Here is a 19118-nt window from a genome sequence, read left to right as displayed (position 1 = left end):
TGTTGCTTTAATATTATTTTTTATAGTTAGTGCCCTCTTTCTTCCTTTCTTCCTACCCGGTCCTTCCTGAATAGATTGTAGCCTGGTATAACTATGTCCCAGTCATGGTTTTCTATGTTAACATATTTCTGTGAATCTTATGGACACCAAGCCCCTTAGTGGGGCCAGAATTTCATTAAACCTGAATTCAGCAGGGACATACATGTACTTTATATTCCCCTATATCTCTGGGAACATGAAGTTCAACAGTGTCATCACAAGAATTCCTAATCCCTCTCAATAAAAGACTCTCAAGACCATTATTAATACACACAGACCCTGGAAACCTTTCTTCCGTTATCCATTTCTCAAGAGGGAACATTCCCCTTTTATGTCTCAAAGACTCAGCATCTTCCATGTGAGGCACATGAATCCAAACATCCTCTCAGTACCCACCCACACAAACATGAATCCCCTAATTTATATCAAAGAAACACCAAATCCCCCAGCAGTATAACAATTCCTAATCCATCCCTAGAAGACAGCCCCCAAGTGTCATGGGGAACACAAATCTTCCATTTAGCATTCTCTCACTAGAACAGGGCTAGCCTAGTTACAGTGGTCTGAAGCCTGGATTCTGTGTATGGAAAAGATACAGACTCAGGAAAGAGAAAAAAACAGTTTATAAACTCCATTTTTATTCTCATTTTGAAAAAAAATCCATCAGATGAACAGATGAGTAATGCAGACATGATGGAGCAAATCCTTCAAATACATAAAACATGGATTAATGCACTCTGGGGGACTCACGCAGTTCTGCAGTTGATGGATGTCATTAAGAACAGGGTAGCTAGGACCAGCCCAGTGGCTCAGTGGTTGCTATATGTTGCATACTGCCATGTGGAGAACCTGGGTTGATTGATTTCTAGGCCAGGACTCTGCTTCCCAGGCAAGTTGGGACTGGGGATGCTGTGAAGGGAGCTTTTGCAGCCCCTAGCATCAGGGACTCTCAGTCATTGTACAATGGCAACACCTATTGGCTGGATTTAGGGCCCACGAATGTAGGGTTCCTGGTACCTGGCTCCCAGCTGAGGACTATTGCTCAATGACTGGACTGAGTGAATTGGGAGGGAATATAAAATAGGGAAAACATTTCCTGTTGGCCGAAAATAAAGGTTCATGGCACCAGAACCTAGCCCTGGTTCCATTTGGGCCAAAAGCCCAAAGGGGGAGGAAACTGCTGGGCTCCATCCCCCCAAAAAAAGAACATAATAGCTAAATTAGGCCTGCCTTCTTGCAAAACAGGTAGTTGGTGGATTTTACCTATGTTCCACCACTACTATTGGCTTGCTGGACTCAGCAGCGTGAATATTTGATCCAGGACAAATTACATTCAGTTAAGTCAATCATGAGAGTTGTGGTAAAGTGCTGCAGTCAGCCAGAGTCCAGCAAAGGTGGACATCTGGCCATTGTCTTCTTTGACAAGACAGTGAAGTAATCACACATGAAATGAAAGTCAAGACGGCCACTGCCAGAAGCTGAAATGTAGACAAACCTGGCCTTAAGTGACAGACAGCGCTATGAATTGTAGCTACCTTATAAATAGGAACTTTGGGGTCAATTTTCTGCCACTATCCAGCCAGCAAAGTTAGTTGGATACACTTATCCATCTTTGTTGGAACATTTAGTGGTTCACCCAGCTATCTTGAAGTTATCCAGATAAGGTGTCTGGCCATGTTAGACAGATAGATCGGCATTCAACTGGATAAATGGCTCCAGTTTTATTTTCTGAAGTTGTGCATTCAGTGCTTGACAGGATATAACTAAAAGCTCCTGTTTCTCTTCTTCATTCTGACTTACAACTCTTCAATTCTGGACTCTTCTCTCAGTACTAACAGGGCCAGCGCTGACTGGATTCATGCAAATAATTTGCATGAAAATTGCAGCTATTTATTTTGGTCTATTTATTGCTGGAAATTAGGTAGAAGCTGCAGACCTCAGGCAGCTGAAATATCTTTTTCCGTATCAGTTGTATAATGTGAGACTAGATATTAGTCTTTAAGAAATGACGAATCACAATTACTTCCCTGTAATTTCCTCAAAACTGTAGAAGCGGCCATGTCAGTAAGACACAAATGACCTCATACTCTGGGTTTGATTAGTCCATACTGACTATGATGTCACAAATGACCTCACACACTGGAAGAATCAGTCAGAACCCATGCCATATAGGATGTCATTTGTGACACTGTTCTGAGCATGGCAGCTCCTGGGACTGGGATAGCAGAGAAGGAAATTTAAAAAATAATGACCATTTAAAAAAAATTGCTATCAGTCCTTCCTGTAATTTTTTTTTAAATAATACATAATATAAAACGGGGGAACAGCTTTCTTTGAAATCTGAAGCAGAAATGTTAGCTGGAACTATGGAATATTCTGAAAATAGCAACAGTTTATCGACTGAAACATACAAAAACTATAAGGGAAAGAGAGGAATGTGCCAAGACAGTGTTCAGTATCTGCATGAGGGATCCTGTGATTTTGTCATAATTCTTGAGCAAGCCCAGAATAGGAAAAGAGTTACAAAAAGCTGCTCTCTCAGACAGTTAAACATATCATCTCCCTGGTTTTCTCCTCTTCAGCTTTAGGTTTAGAGAAACAAAAGGAAATGCATATGTTTTTATCATTAGTAAAGATATCTGCCAGGAATGTCTGCATACCTTTAGTACAGTCTGGCTTTACTGACCCCTAAGTATATGACTGGGATAATGAATGAGGAGGCTTCTAGGAAACCGGATACCGTAAAACGGATGAAATGTTGAACAATGAGAAAATAGGAATGAGGATACAAATGTTTCATGTCCAGCCCTTAATCTGAGGTCCATGCAATAGAAAATTTTCACAAGTGTATTGCTTACTGGTGATTTGGTTTATCATAAATATATATATATATATATTTATATATTATATAATAGATTTTATATTATTACTGTTATTGTACTATATTATAAAAGCAAACAGTATTGCATCACTCCTATTGTAGGTAAGGAATCTCCATGCACTGTCATGCACTTGTCTCTGTAAAGAGCCATGCGAGTCCAGGCAACCTCTCCGTTCCCGGTTGGGAGAGGGAAATCAGTGCTGAGCACCTCCTGCAATCTGCACAAGGCCTGCTGCTCCATCCGGTCATCTGCCAAGGTTCTAGGATTCCATGGAAAAGAAGTTGTGGGTTTGGAGGGGGAGAAGGAAGATGAGGAAGAGTCTGTGAGCTTCACAGGAGGCTGGTTATCATTGTAAGAAAGCATTCAGTTTGCTTTGTGTCTTCCCTTGGGGAAGTCTGTCCCTCTCTCTGTCTGCCTTGGTTACTTCATTCCACTCCGCAGGACCTGGTTGGCAGCGATCAGCATGACGCTGATGATGAAGGCAATGGCAAAAGCACAAATTAGGCTTTTCCGGACGCACGTTTGTCTGATTTGCTGATTTGGAGAGGCTACAATGGGGAGACAGTGAGAAAAGGAGGAGGAGATGGAGGAGTGAAAGAAAGAAAAAAAGAAGAGACATAAAGAAGGGAGAGAGGAAAAAGTGGCAGAGAGAGGCCTCAGAAAGAGATAAAAGAGGGAGATAGAGAAGAAAGCATAAGAAGGAAATGGTGTGGTAGAGTAAAAAGACCAAGGGAGGAGGAAAAAGTAAAGCAAAGAGGAAAGAAAAATAAAAGGAATAGGAGATGTGTAAAGAGCAAGAAATATTGAATGAATAAAAAAGAGATGAGGAAGAGAGAGGAAAAAGGTGAAGAAAGAAAAAAAGCCAGTTAATTGAACCTGTGGGCTCCATTTGCCATACTTGTTTTCTAGATTTGAAATGTTCTAAGAACGAGTGCTTAGTGCTTTCTTTCTCATACATAAACAGCAAGTAAGAAAACCCAAAAAAGGCCAGGAGGGCTTTATTGATAAATGCAGAAATTTAAAAAGAATGTAGCTCAGTATAAAACCGTGGGAGTCATCCAATAATGATTTCCAATAGAAGCTGCTCCTTTGTGGTTTAAGTTCCCTTCCCCAAGAGTGGCCAGCAGATGGTCTTACTCACACTCCCTCCCAGCACTGCCTAAGTATCCCTGAGAGGTACCCACCCTCACACCTGAGACAACTCCAGCTTTCCTTACTGATCATTGCCCATGCTCCTCTGGGTTTATGCCTTTCCCCTGTAATGGGAATGGAATTTCTACAGATTGACTGATAATTCCTCAGAGTTTATCCTGCCTCTCTTACATGGGTGAGTGAGGAGGAGGAGGAGCAGGAGGAAATGTGCTTCAGGAAGGACTCACTCTCCAAGCTCTTGGTGTCCATTTTGCTTACCTTTCCTCCTAGAATGGAAATATGAGGAAGGTTTAGCTCCACTTTCCTAGTGGGAATCTGATAAAGGATAAACCATACAGTATGGGATGTAACTCATTCATTGTACTGACTGAATATTCCTCTAAATGTATCCCCATCCTCCTAGTGAGGCACTAAGAAAAGAAATAATTTTAAGAACAGGGTCTCACTTACTCTCCACATCAACCGGGCATTCCTCAGCATTCTCTAGATTGCTTTCTTCCTCTGTCATGATAATGTTCTCAATGTCCTTCATGGATAGGTGCTCACAGAATGTGTCATATAGCAATCGCTTCAGCTCGTCCACAGTCAGCTTCTGCATGTCACACTGTGGAGAAGGAGCAGGGAATGTACTCTGTTACTCTTGTACAATGCCACACTGCCATTGCAAGCCTACCAGACTACAATCAACTCCCTGACATGCCAACATATGCTTACACTACCTATCACTGGATCCAAGTTTTTTTTCGTCTAAATGAACTCCTCCATGTACCTTTTTAAGACTCACTACTTAGCAGTGCTATGTTGATTTTATTGATGTGTATGTTTTTTTATTGATGTTATTTTATTATGATGTGTTTATAATTTATTGTAGTAATTTTTTGCTGTAAACTACTTTGGGTTGAATTTTATTAAAGGAAGGTAATATATAAATGTAACATAATATAACAAGAGTAAGGTAGTTAATCTCAGCTTCATTGTTAAATTCCAATATACATTATGGGCCAGATTTTCAAAGGGGTAAGCGCATAAGATACGCGCGTACCCCCTGAAAACCTGGCCCAAACTCCCCCTGCGCCTACTCAACATAGGCTCGGCGGCGCGCGCAAGCCCCAGGATGAGCGTAAGTCCCGGGGCTTTCCTGGGGGGGGGGCGTGTTGCGGCCAGCGTGTCATCAGGGGCGTTCCGGGGGGTGTGTCAGGGGGGGCATGTTGTGGCCGGCGTGTCATCGGGGGTGTGGCTGTGGCCTCCGGACCAGCCCCCGGACCGGACCTTGACGCACCAGTGGCCGGCCCAATGCACACAAGTTACGCCTGCTTCGAGCGGGGGGGGGGGTGTTAGGTAGGGGAAGGGAGGGGAAGGTGGAGGGAGGCCGAAGGAAAGTTCCCTCCGAGGCCGCACCGATTTTGGGCAGCCTTGTGTGCGCCGACCCCGGATTTTAATGGATACGTGCGGCTCCGCTCGTATCTATTGAAATCCCACTTACTCTTGTTTGCACCTGGGGTGCGAACAAAAGTACACGTGTGTGCAAATTTATAAAATCTACCCCTATATGTAGTGTGGCGTACTGAAATTCTCCTACTGAAAACACAAATTAGAAGAATTTCTGCTTACTTCTGTTAGGAACAATGTTGAATAGCCCATATCATTACAAGAGAATATGGACCTTGAAGTTGATTTTTAAAGGGAAACTATCTGGCTAATTACCCATGTAAAAACTGCCTACAAGGTTTGTGCATACAGTGCGGCCACTTACATTTGCCCCTGCTATCAACTGGGCACCCCAGCAGGAGGTAAAGCAGGAGGTAAAGCCCTATTTGCTAAGCATTTTCCCTATAGACACAAAATGGGAGAAACCCTTTAGTGATTATGCTCCTTAGATTGTAAGCTTTCTGGGGACAGGGAAATACTCGGGGCCAGCTTTTGGGGTGTGCGACCTGTGTGGCCGCACAGGATGCCATGCTCAAGGAGGCACCACTGTCTCCTAATCTTTCCATCTAATGTCTGCAAGCAGGAGAATCAGAAATGCTGTGTAGCAGGAAGGAGGCTTCTGTCTATGGTGGTAGGAGAAGGGAGACGAGGAAGAGGAGGAAAGGAGAAAGAGGAGAGGATGATTGGAGAAGAGGAGAATCCTGGGCTCTGTGGGCAAGGGGAAAGAACAAAGCAGAGGGGATACTGGTGCTGGACAATGGGTGAGAGAAGTATATGAGTGTGTGTGGGGGGGTGGGGGAGATGGGTATACCATGCTAGAGCCACTGACACTGCTAAAGGAGGAAATACTGTGGCAAAGCTGCTGCCAAAGGGGGAAGGAAGGTGCTCATTTTATTTTTCGTACAGGGTACCAGTTAGCCTACTGTGCCTGACTGTAGCTTGTGTTCAGCTACCAATGAAAAGGTGTGAGCTAAATCTGAATACATTTTTTAAAAATTGGAAAAGAGATGGCTGGGAGAAGATATGATAGAAGTTTATAAAATCATGAGTGGGGTGGAACAGGTAAATAAAGGATAATTATCTACCCTTTCAAATAATACTAAAACAAGAGGATGCTCCATGAAAATAACAATAAGAAGATTTAAAACAAATCAGAGAAAGTGGTAAATATGACTAGCACAGGTGACAAGTACATGGGATCCACCATGTACTTGTCACCTGAACTTGCTACAGTTGGAGACAGGATGATGGGCTGAATGGACCTTGGTCTGACCCAACATGGCACCTCTTATATTCTTATGTTAATTGTGGGTGCTTTTGTGTCTGTCGCACTTCTTGTCTTTCAAGGGGGAAGACTCAGGAACAATGACAGGAAATATTTCTTCATGAAAAGGATGGTGAATGCATGGCAGGTCCTCCTGGAAGAGGTGGTGAAGAGAAAAATAATATAATTCAAAAGAGTATGGAATAAATACAGTAAATCACTGAAGGATGAAAATGGGGTACTTTATGTTAACTTTAGGTATAACATTTCTGCATGGGTGTACCCTGCACAGAAAGGCAGTTACTACCCTAAACAGCTTACTTGGCAGATTGCATGGACCATTTGGGTCTTTGCATCATTCACTATGATCTGATGAAGTGGACTCTATCCTCGAAAACTCAGGTCTCAATAAATTGGTTAGTGCCACCCGCTTCTTGTTGTTTTTACTATGTTTTTCATCTTATTCAAATCAAACCTTGGAACTTGATTTGTATTTTTTATGACCATTTAAATTGTTGTTGTTAGTTTGCTCAATAATTAGATAATGCTTCCTTCCTCCAGTTATGTAATATCTTAATCCTATTACCATGATGTGCCCTCAGCCTCCAGAATATGTATGTGATGTTAAATAAGAGTTGTCCACTAGATACAGGTTTAAATTTCACTGATTGTGGAGAAGAAGAGGGCAAGAAGTTATGATTTGTCAAATTCTGCTTGCAAAGTAATTTTAATGATTGAATTAAGCTTTTATAATATGGTTGCTCAGCTCACGTATTTATTTTTTAAATTTATTTAAAAGTATTTGTTACCCTCCCTCCTAATTGGGTAAGCAGTGCACGTGCGTGTTATATAACGGCAGCAGCTTTTCCAGAAAGTCACTCACAGTTTTCAGCAGTACTGTTGCGGTCCCGGTCGCCAGGCTAGCGACCGGGACCTTACCTCTGTTCCGGGCCCCCCAGTCACGCCGCGAGCCGTGAGGAAAGGGGCCTGCCTGGCTGCATGGCAGCAGCATCTCCCTCGTGGAGACGCCGCCGAGGCCCGAAACCGACTCCTCCCCCTGCTGGGGAACGCGCGCGCGCGCGAAGGCACGCTTCTTGTAGGTCCAGCACCCGGAAGTGCTGAACCGCCCTCCTCCTGACGTCAGACGCCGGCTGGCTATTTAAACTAGCATCTGTCCCTCCTGCCTTGCCTTGCAACGAGGTCGCTCCCAGCGAGTACTTAGTTGCTGTTCCTGATTGTTCCTGCTTGTTCCTGCCGTCCTCTGGTTCCTGCTTGTTCCCGTTTGTTCCTGCTGTGCCCTGGTCCTTGCCTGTTCCAGCCTGCCTCCGCTTCAGCCTGTTCCTGTCTCTGCTTCCCCAGATCCGCTCCTGCTACTCCGGTTCCTTGTCTTGTCTTCAGCCAGCCTCGACCACCGGACCTCTTCTCTATTCTCCTTGTCTTCAGCCAGCCTCGACCACCGGACCTCTTCTCGATTCTCCTTGTCTTCAACCAGCCTCGACCACCGGATCTCCTAAGTCCCAGTGACCCGGACCCCTACGGGCTCCTCCTGGGGGGGTCTCGGGTTTCCAGGGCGAAGACCACGTCATCCGCTCCGGCCCTGTTCCGCCTCCCAGCTTCCTTACCACCTTCTGGAGTCCACACTCCAGTTAAGCCGGCCCAAGGGTTCACCATCAGACTCTTTCTGCAACAGTTTGCAAGGCCATGGACCCGGCGGACACGACCGGCTTGCAAGCCATTCCCGGAATGGCTCAAAGAATCCAGCAACAGCAGCACTGCTTGGAGGTTCTGGCTGCTACAGTTGACCGTCTTGCAAACCACCTGGACGCCAACCCCCCGGAGGTGGTTCTATCTCCACCCCTGGTGCCAGCTCCACAGCCTCCTGCGCAGACTCAACTCCCGGCTCCTACTCTTTACTCCGGGGATGCCAAGACGTGTAGGGCCTTCCTGAACCAGTGTTTCATCCGGTTCTCGTTGCTACCGGGGCAGTTTTCATCGGACGCCGTTAAGGTGGCTTATATCCTGTCTCTGCTCGATGGGAAGGCCATGCTTTGGGCATCACCCATGTGGGAACATCAAGATCCCATGCTGCAGGACCTGCAGCGTTTTGTGGCTCATTTCAAACAGACTTTTGATGAACCCGCTCGTTTGACTACTGCCACCACAGAAATTCTAAGCTGAAACAGGGGTCTCGATCCCTGGCGGATTACACTATAGAATTCCGCACCCTGGCTATGGAGCTAAGATGGCAGGATGACTACTTGCGAGGTATTTTCCTGGAGGGCCTCGCAGAACGCATTAAGGACAAGTTAATGGCCCGGGATATTCCTTCCGCCTTGAACGATGTGATAGATTTGGCTGGGAAAATTGACCGTCGTCTACAGCAACGTGCCAAGGAGGGCCGAGTCCTTCGCCGTCCTGTTCCCCTGGCACCAACCTTCTCGAGACCTCTGACCTCGGCTCACAGGTCACAGCCTCCTCCCAGTAATTCTGCTTCTGAGGAGCCCATGCAGATTGGGCGGACGCCTTTGACTGAAGAGGAGAGGAAACGACGCCGTACTCAAGGATTTTGTCTGTACTGCGGCGGCAAGGGCCACTTCCTAGCCCAATGCCCGGAGAGGCCGGAAAACGCTCGAGCCTAGGGAGGAAGGAGGAGCTCCCCCTAGGCTGTGTTAATGCTGCTCCTCAATGTACGGTCCCTATTACACTGGAGTACCCTGGAGGGTCCTTCCAGACTCATGCCTTTGTGGACTCGGGAGCTGGAGGAAACTTTATCTTAAAGGACCTGGCGTACCAGCTTGGACCTCCTATTGTACCTAGAGAACCCCCTCTACATGTCACCTCCATCCGGGGAACTCCCCTTCCCGGTGACATCTCGGAGATTACGAAGCCTTTCACCCTATGAACTGAGACTCTCCACACCGAAAGAATCTCCTTCCTGTTGCTTGAAAGGTCAGTGCACCCTGTGGTCCTAGGACTCCCCTGGCTACAGCAGCACACTCCCGAGATTCATTGGGACTCGCTTCAGATTGCTCAATGGAGCGCCTATTGCTTTCAAAATTGCCTTGAGATCCCTCGGAGGCCAGAGGTCCCTCTCTGCCAGGCAGCTTTTGAGCTCCCCCTGCCGTACCAGGACTATTCCGACGTATTTTCAAAACAAAGGGCGGAGATTCTTCCATGCCACCGACCTTTCGACTGCGCGATTGACCTCCCAGGCTCCACTCCTCCACGGGGCAGGGTCTACCCCCTGTCGCTACCTGAAACCCGTGCGATGTCCGACTACATCACAGAAAACCTCGCTAAAGGCTTCATTTGCCCTTCTCACTCCCCTGCCGGGGCAGGATTCTTCTTTGTGGCCAAAAAGGATGGCACCCTCAGACCCTGCATTGACTACCGAGGTTTAAATACCATCACTAAAAAGGATCGGTATCCGCTTCCTCTGATACCTGAATTACTCGACAGATTACAAGGAGCAAAAGTTTTCACGAAACTTTACCTTCGTGGGGCCTACAACTTAGTCCGTATCCGTCCGGGAGATGAGTGGAAAACGGCATTCAACACCCGTGATGGACACTACGAGTATCTGGTAATGCCCTTTGGGTTGTGTAATGCCCCAGCTGTTTTCCAAAACCTCATGAATGAGGTGCTCCGGGAGATGCTCCACTCATTCGCCATAGTATACCTCGACGATGTCTTGATTTACTCTCAAGACCTTCTCACACACCGGCAACATGTCAGGCGTGTCCTGCAAGCACTAAGAGACAACCACCTATACGCCAAACTAGAGAAGTGTCAGTTCGAGTGTGAATCACTCCCTTTCTTAGGATACATCGTCTCTTCCACGGGCTTCCAAATGGACCCCGGGAAGGTCTCCGCAATCACTAACTGGCCTCGCCCTTCGGGCTTGAAAGCTTTACAATGATTTCTCGGATTCGCCAACTTTTACAGGCATTTCATACTGCACAACTCCCGAAAGGTAGCCCCCTCACCGCACTTACACGTAAGGGGGTCAACGCCCACGATTGGCCTGCATCCACCTGTCTAGCCTTTGAAGAGTTAAAGCAAGCATTCTTGGAGGCCTCATGCTTACGCCATCCGGACCCGCTGCGCCCTTTCATTGTGGAAGTCGACGCGTCCAGCCTAGCGGTCGGGGCTGTCCTCAGTCAACACGATGCTTCTGGCAAGTTAATGCCATGCTCGTACTTTTCTAAAAAATTCTCACCAGCGGAATGCAATTACGGCATCGGCGACAAAGAACTTCTTGCTATCAAACTCGCCTTCGAAGAATGGAGGCAGTGGCTAGAGGGAGCTAACCACCCTGTTACCGTATATACGGACCATACAAATTTGGAGTACTTGGCTCAAGCTCAATGGCTGAATCCTCGTCAAGCTAGATGGTCCCTTTTCTTCAGCCGCTTTGACTTCATTCTCAAGTATTGACCCGCAGAGAAGAATGCTCGAGCGGATGCCTTGTCCCGCACCACCCAACCTGAGGAGGAAGAGGGGCTGCAACACATTCTGGATCCTGCACGTATCCAACTAGCTCTCACCATGCTTAACCCCATGACTAAGACCACCGTACCCAAGAGACTCCGAAAAAGAGTTCTGGTTTGGGGTCATGACTCTTTGTCCGGAGGGCACGCGGGGAGGCAAAGAACACTAGACCTCATAAACCGTTTTTATTGGTGGCCTGGCCTTCGGCGGGACGTCTCGCTCTACGTTAACTCGTGTCCCACCTGTGCCCTGCAAAAACCTCTAATTGGTCCTCAGAGGGGGTTGCTACAACCGTTGCCCATGCCTACGGAACCGTGGACCCATATCGCCACAGATTTTGTTGTAGAACTACCACCTTCTCAAGGCAAGACTGTGGTGTGGGTCACTGTGGACCGTTTCTCTAAAATGGCCCACTTCGTGCCACTAGCTAAACTACCCTCCGCAACGGAGCTGGCTTCGCTATTCACCCACCACGTATTTCGCATCCATGGCCTGCCTCAAGACATTGTCTCAGACAGGGGACCCCAATTTACAGCTAGGTACTGGAGAGCCTTATGTAAAAAATTTGAAATACAACTAAGTTTCTCCACCGCCTTCCACCCGCAAACCAACGGGCAAACAGTACGAATGAATCGTTCTCTAAAACTGTTCTTACGGACTTTTACTAATCACAAACAAGATAATTGGGTGGACCTATTACCCTGGGCAGAGTTCGCCTACTAAAATCAGGTACATGCTGCAACTGGGAAATCACCCTTTCAAATTGTATACGGAAAACAACTCAAACCACCTCTGCCAATACCAGTGCTAGTCACCTCGCCTGCCGCCCAGTTAACCGCCAAACAACTGGGTAAACTCTGTATTTCCACTCAACGGCGGCTCCAAAGGGCCGCACTCACCTCTAAGCAATACATTGATCGACACCGAAAACCCGCACCCACTTTTCTACCAGGGGACCGAGTATGGCTCAGTACCAAGAATATTCATCTGAGACATCTCTCTAAGAAGCTGGCACCTAAGTTTTGCGGTCCCTTTCGTGTGGCAGAGAGAGTGGGCTAGTATCCTATCGCTTGCGTTTGCCTACCACGTTACGCATTCACGATGTTTTTCAGGTTTCCCTGTTGAAGCCGGTGGTCCTCTCCAGGTTCCATCAAAAACCACTAGATTCTAGTCCAGCACCCACGGCAGAGGATCCTACCTTTCAAGTACGGGAAGTTCTGGATACTCGTTTCGTCAACAGACGTTGGGAGTACTTGCTAGCCTGGGAGGGATATGGAGACGAAGACAATACCTGGGAACCTGCCCGCAACATCTTGGACAAGTCCCTCCTGCGACAGTTCCACTTAGACCACCCTGACAAGCCTGGCCCTTTGAAGAGGGGGGCGTAAAGGAGGGGGTACTGTTGCGGTCCCGGTCGCCAGGCTAGCAACCGGGTCCTTACCTCTGTTCCAGTACCCTCAGTCATGCCGCGAGCCGCGAGGAAAGGGACCTGCCTGGCCGCATGGCAGCGGCGTCTCCCTCGTGGAGACGCTGCCGAGGCCCGAAACCAACTCCTCCCCCTGCTGGGGAACGCGTGCGCGCGAAGGCACGCTTCTTGTAGGTCCAGCACCCGGAAGTGCTGAACCGCCTTCCTCCTGATGTCAGACGCCGGCTGGCTATTTAAACCAGCATCTGTCTCTCTTGCCTTGCCTTGCAACGAGGTCGCTCCCAGTGAGTACTTAGTTGCTGTTCCTGATTGTTCCTGCCTGTTCCTGCTTGTTCCTGCCGTCCTCTGGTTCCTGCTTGTTCCCATTTGTTCCTGCTGTGCCCTGGTCCTTGCCTGTTCCAGCCTGCCTCTGCTTCAGCCTGTTCCTGTCTCCGCTCCCCCGGATCCGCTCCTGCTACTCCGGTTCCTTGTCTTGTCTTCAGCCAGGCTCGACCACCGGACCTCTTCTCAATTCTCCTTGTCTTCAGCCAGCCTCGACCACCGGATCTCCTAAGTCCCAGCGACCCGGACCCCTACGGGCTCCTCCTAGGGGGGTCTCGGGTTTCCAGGGCGAAGACCACGTCACCTGCTCCGGCCCTGTTCTGCCTCCCGGCTTCCTTACTACCTTCTGGAGTCCACACTCCAGTTAAGCCGGCCCAAGGGTTCACCATCAGACTCTTTCCGCAACAAGTACAGCAATTTAGCTTGTTTATTACTTCAGTTCAGCCATCCAGTTAGTGATCAATATAATAACAATGATAGGGAGAGGTGAGCAGCTTCAATGGCTGCTTTTACTACAATCAAGGCAATGTGCTGGTCAACAGTACCACTGCTGATTTAACTTTTCTTATTCTGTTGTTTGTATTTTGTGAAAAGACAGTAGGCTTTAGGCACACTCATGAGGTTTATTCAAGTGCACATCTTGCTGACAAAGATTTGCCAGAGAGAGCCCCTGCAACAAGAAGTTGTAAAGAAATTCAGTGCAGTCAACCTCAGTACACTTGGCTGTCATCTAGGGTCTGGAGCTGATATCTACATGTTAGACTGCAAGTGAATACTATCTGTGTCTTGGTTGCTCCCTGCTGCTATGTAACATTTCTATAACGCTAGTCGCTCCCTCAGTCTCTCTGAGCATTAGGCCCAGCAGAAGTGTCAGGGTATAGTCCACCCCCGCACAGCACACACACAATGTCCTCCTACCTTCCAGAACACAGTGTCAAAGTCTGTTCCATGGAATTTGTCAGGCATCCCAGAAGTTGTGATCTTGGGCCCCAGTAAAGTTACAAATTCTTCAAAGTCCACCTGACCATCCCCTGTAATGGCAAAAACAACAAATAAGAACAAATAGAAAACAGGTGAGCTCAGTTATCTACTAAATCTTACATCTGTAAAATGCCTATCTGGGGAGAAAAGCCAGTGTATAAGACCTAGCCCTTCAGGTTGCTGGACTGATCCTTGGTACTACAGGAACAAAAATTAGCAAAAGGTAAGGATGTGATTTTCTTTTGTAGCTTCCCTAAATGCATACATAGCAAAGGGCTTGCTGTGAAAACGCCTTTGAAGCTGTAAAAGTTCAGGAGAAGGCCAGTAGGCCTTAATTTGTCTTCTGTTGAAGAGGAGGTGTGTGAGGGTGCCTAATCCCTGCTGTAAATTCTGTTCTTGGCTTTAGCTGCTCTCAGGCAGAGGGCCCTGCTGTGCTGAGTCTGTTGGAGAGAAAGGTATGGACAAGAAAATAAGAGTTGCAGCAGTAAAAAAAAGAAGCAGCGTTGTAGGTGGTTTTTTTCCTGTAGACATAGCCCTTGGAACCTAAGCCTTGTAGGTGAAGGCCTTCAGTGACTTGAGCACATGACTAGTCCAGCGCCTCATACTTCACTCATTTCTTTAACTGCAGCTTGTCCATATGCGGTTACCACCAGTGCACTCTCTTTCTGTCCCAGTTCTCTCCCGGTTTTGGTTTCTTCTACCTCTGGAAGCAAACCAATTTGGCAGTGCAATAATAATGGGAGATTTCAATTACCCCAATATTGACTGGGTAAATGTAACATCAGGACTTGCTAGAGACATAAAGTTCCTGGATGTAATAAATGATTGCTTCATGGAGCAATTGGTTCAGGAACCAACAAGAGAGGGAGCTATTTTAGATTTAATTCTTAGTGGAACGCAAGATTTGGTGAGAGAAGTAACGGTGGTGGGGCCACTTGGCAACAGTGATCATAACATGATCAAATTTAAACTAATAACTGGAAGGGGGACAATAAGTAAATCTGCAGCTCTAACACTAAATTTTAAAAAGGGAAACTTGATAAAATGAAGAAAATAGTTAGAAAAAAACTGAAAGGTGCAGCTGCAAAGGTTAAAAGTGTTCAACAGGCTTGGACACTGTTTAAAAATACAATCCTAGAGGCGCAGTCCATATGTATTCCGCGCATTAAGAAAGGTGGAAGGAAGGCAAAACGATTACCGTCATGGTTAAAAGGTGAGGTGAAAGAGGCTATTTTAGCCAAAAAAAATCCTTCAAAAATTGGAAGAAGGATCCATCTGAAGAAAATAGGATAAAACATAAGCATTGTCAAGCTAAGTGTAAAACATTGATAAGACAGGCGAAGAGGGAATTTGAAATGAAATTGGCCATAGAGGCAAAAACTCATAGTAAAAACGTTTTTAAATATATCCATAGCAAGAAACCTGTGAGGGAGTCGGTTGGACCATTAGATGACAGAGGGGTTAAAGGGGCTCTTAGGGAAGATAAGGCCATTGCAGAAAGACTAAATGAATTCTTTGCCGCCGTGTTTACTAATGAGGATGTTGGGGAGATACCAGTTCCGGAGATGGTTTTCAGGGGTGATGAGTCAGACGAACTGAACGAAATTACTGTGAACCTGGAAGATGTAGTAGGCCAGATTGACAAACTAAAGAGTAGCAAATCACCTGGACCGGATGGTATGCATCCTAGGGTTCTGAAGGAACTCAAAAATGAAATTTCTGATCTGTTAGTTAAAATTTGTAACCTATCATTAAAATCATCCATTGTACCTGAAGACTGGAGGGTGGCCAATGTAACCCCAATATTTAAAAAAGGCTCCAGGGGCGATCCGGGTAACTATAGACCAGTGAGCCTGACTTCAGTGCTGGGAAAAATAGTGGAAACTATTCTCAAGAACAAAATTGTAAAGCATATAGAAAGACATGATTTAATGGAACATAGTCAACATGGATTTACCCAAGGGAAGTCTTGCCTAACAAATCTGCTTCATTTTTTTGAAGGGGTTAATAAACATGTGGATAAAGGTGAACCGGTAGATGTAGTGTATTTGGATTTTCAGAAGGCGTTTGACAAAGTCCCTCATGAGAGGCTTCTACGAAAACTAAAAAGTCATGGGATAGGAGGCGATATCCTTTCGTGGATTACAAGCTGGTTAAAAGACAGGAAACAGAGAGTAGGATTAAATGGTCAATTTTCTCAGTGGAAAAGGGTAAACAGTAGAGTGCCTCAGGGATCTGTACTTGGACCGGTGCTTTTCAATATATATATAAATAATCTGGAAAGGAATACGACAAGTGAGGTTATCAAATTTGCAGATGATACAAAATTATTCAGAGTAGTTAAATCACAAGCAGACTGTGATACATTGCAGGAGGACCTTGCAAGACTTGAAGATTGGGCATCCAAATGGCAGATGAAATTTAATGTGGACAAGTGCAAGGTGTTGCATATAGGGAAAAATAACCGTTGCTGTAGTTACACGATGTTAGGTTCCATATTAGGAGCTACCACCCAGGAAAAAGATCTAGGCATCATAGTGGATAATACTTTAAAATTGTCAGCTCAGTGTGCTGCAGCAGTCAAAAAAGCAAATAGAATGTTAGGAATTATTAGGAAGGGAATGGTTAATAGAACGGAAAATGTCACAATGCCTCTATATCGCTCCATGGTGAGACCTCATCTTGAATACTGTGTACAATTCTGGTCTCCGCATCTAAAAAAAGATATAGTTGCGATGGAGAAGGTACAGAGAAGGGCAACCAAAATGATAAAGGGGATGGAACAGCTTCCCTATGAGGAAAGGCTGAAGAGGTTAGGGCTGTTCAGCTTGGAGAAGAGACGGCTGAGGGGGGATATAATAGAGGTCTTTAAGATCATGAAAGGTCTTGAACGAGTAGATGTGACTCGGTTATTTTCACTTTCGAATAATAGAAGGACTAGGGGGCATTCCATGAAGTTAGCAAGTAGCACATTTAAGACTAATCGGAGAAAATTCTTTTTCACTCAACGCACAATAAAGCTCTGGAATTTGTTGCCAGAGGATGTGGTTAGTGCAGTTAGTGTAGCTGGGTTCAAAAAAGGTTTGGATAAGTTCTTGGAGGAGAAGTCCATTAATGGCTATTAATCAATTTTACTTAGGGAATAGCCACTGCTATTAATTGCATCAGTAGCATGGGATCTTCTTAGTGTTTGGGTAATTGCCAGGTTCTTGTGGCCTGGTTTTTGGCCTCTGTTGGAAACAGGATGCTGGGCTTGATGGACCCTTGGTCTGACCCAGCATAGCAATTTCTTATGTTCTTATGTTCTAACAATATGTTATTATTAATATGTTGTTATTATTATTATTATTATTACAATATTATTATAATTACAATATTACATATTGTAATTATTATTAATAATTACAATATGTAATTATTAATATGTTATTGTTATGTTCTTATGTTCTAACAATATCATCGATAATAAATCATTCAAAAAAGAACTGAAAACCTGGATCTTCAGCCAGACTTTCAATGATGACTTAAGCAAATTACAATTGTGATGCCTTAAGCCTCCACCTCCTTCTCCCCTCTTCTCTTTTCCGCAGATATTTACCCCTTCCTCCTCCCACTGCCTCCCCCTCTATCCCCCCGACCCCTACCTCCCACCCATTCCCCCCCTTCTTTCCTTCATTTCCCACTCATACTTTCTTGTATTTAGAGCATGAGTTTGTATCTACCTTCCTCGTTTTTCGTTTCTATATTCATTTTCGTTATTTGGCTTAAACTATTTTAGTTATTTCCTGTTACAACCTGCTCCATGACCTGCTATATGCTTATACTTTTGTTTCACTACTTGTTCTATGTATCTTTGTTTCGTTTCAATGTAAACCGGGGTGAAGGCATGCGCTAAACCTCGGTATATAAAAGCTTCAAATAAATAAATAAAATAAACAACCCAGAACGATGTTCTACCACCTTTTTTCTGGGACTCAAGAAAGCAGAGCACAGACAGCAATGTATTTCAGTTCTAGAGCCCCTGAAGAAACAGAACAGAGCCATTAGTTGCATGGATTATTTCTCCCCCCCCCCCCCCCCCCCAGACCTTGGAGGAAGCAGAAAAGTTTTGATTCGGGTATGCGTATGTGTGTGTGTGTGTGTGTGTGTATGCGTCCCTGGTCCCACCCAGCTCCCCTCCCCTCCACAGTGCCACTTCTTTGATGACTTCTTCCAGTGCAGCAAGCACTATTTTGCTGTTCAGCAGTACATTTGTATGGCGCCGTTTTTTAAAGTATCATGGACCTGTGCAGGAGTGACTGCTCCTGCCCTTTTTGGAGGATCCGGGAAGGGGTAAGTGGGGACTGGGATGGGAGTTCCCTGGTCCTGGCAAATTTAAAGGGGGGGAAGGAGTGACAGCAAGCCCTGGCCCTAGCCCTAACCCTGACCCTGAAGCCAGGTAGGTCCTGGCTCGGAATAGTCCTTGGGACCGGGTAGGCTCATGGCAGGCCCCAGTGCTGGATAGGCCTCAATGCCAAGCTGCTGTTTTGTGGCCAAAAAGTGGTGTCATAGGGGCCCAGTGAGGGGAGGGGGGTTGTTTAATGTTATTTTTTCAGTTTGCCAAATGAACTGAAATGAAAAAAACATTTAACAAACTTAAAAAAACCCAAATCTTCCCCAAAGTGAAAAAACAAATAAAAAATGGGGCTGCACATCTCTACTGGAGCCTGATTCTACAAAAGGGCATTGCCAAGGAGGAGCAGCAAGATGGTGCATGGCTTGCACTCAGGCCTGGATTTAAGATTTGGATGCCCATAGGCAAAGTTGGAGATTAGCGACTGGGAGAACCTGGAGATAAGAAAGTGGGACGAGAGTCCCAGATTGTCCTGGCAGTGCCCCTTTGAAGTGGACAGTGGGAGCAGACTCCTCTTTGGCCTGGGTATTTCACACCTTCAAAATTTATTGCCCTAGGCAATTTTCTATGTTGCCTATCCCTAAATCTGGGCCTGCCTGCATTGTAGGTCAGGCACAGAGACTGAAAGACTAAAGATGTGCTCTAGAAAAAAGAATGGAAAGAGGAGATATAATACAAACATTCAAATATTTAGCAGGCTTCAATAAAGTACCAGAAAGAAGCATTTCCCATAGAATGAAA

The 19118-nt window shown here is 45.9% G+C and overlaps 1 protein-coding gene across 1 annotated transcript in view; it reads right to left on the bottom strand.

Moving 5' to 3' along the window:
* Positions 1–687: 687 nt before the first annotated feature.
* The window catches only part of CABP7 (calcium binding protein 7), a 57763-nt gene continuing 39332 nt past the window's right edge, over positions 688–19118 (bottom strand). The window contains exons 3-5 of the mRNA XM_029571206.1: positions 13922–14034; positions 4524–4677; positions 688–3469 (exon numbers count right to left, since the gene is read on the bottom strand). Of these exons, the coding sequence (XP_029427066.1) occupies positions 3342–3469; positions 4524–4677; positions 13922–14034 (395 nt within the window). The 3' untranslated portion in view covers positions 688–3341. The remainder of the gene's footprint in view (positions 3470–4523; positions 4678–13921; positions 14035–19118) is intronic.

Source organism: Rhinatrema bivittatum, chromosome 11, assembly GCF_901001135.1.
Source record: "Rhinatrema bivittatum chromosome 11, aRhiBiv1.1, whole genome shotgun sequence".
NCBI lineage: Eukaryota > Metazoa > Chordata > Amphibia > Gymnophiona > Rhinatrematidae > Rhinatrema > Rhinatrema bivittatum.
Note: the sequence above shows the minus strand (reverse complement) of the source record. Positions and strands in the feature narration are given on the sequence as shown.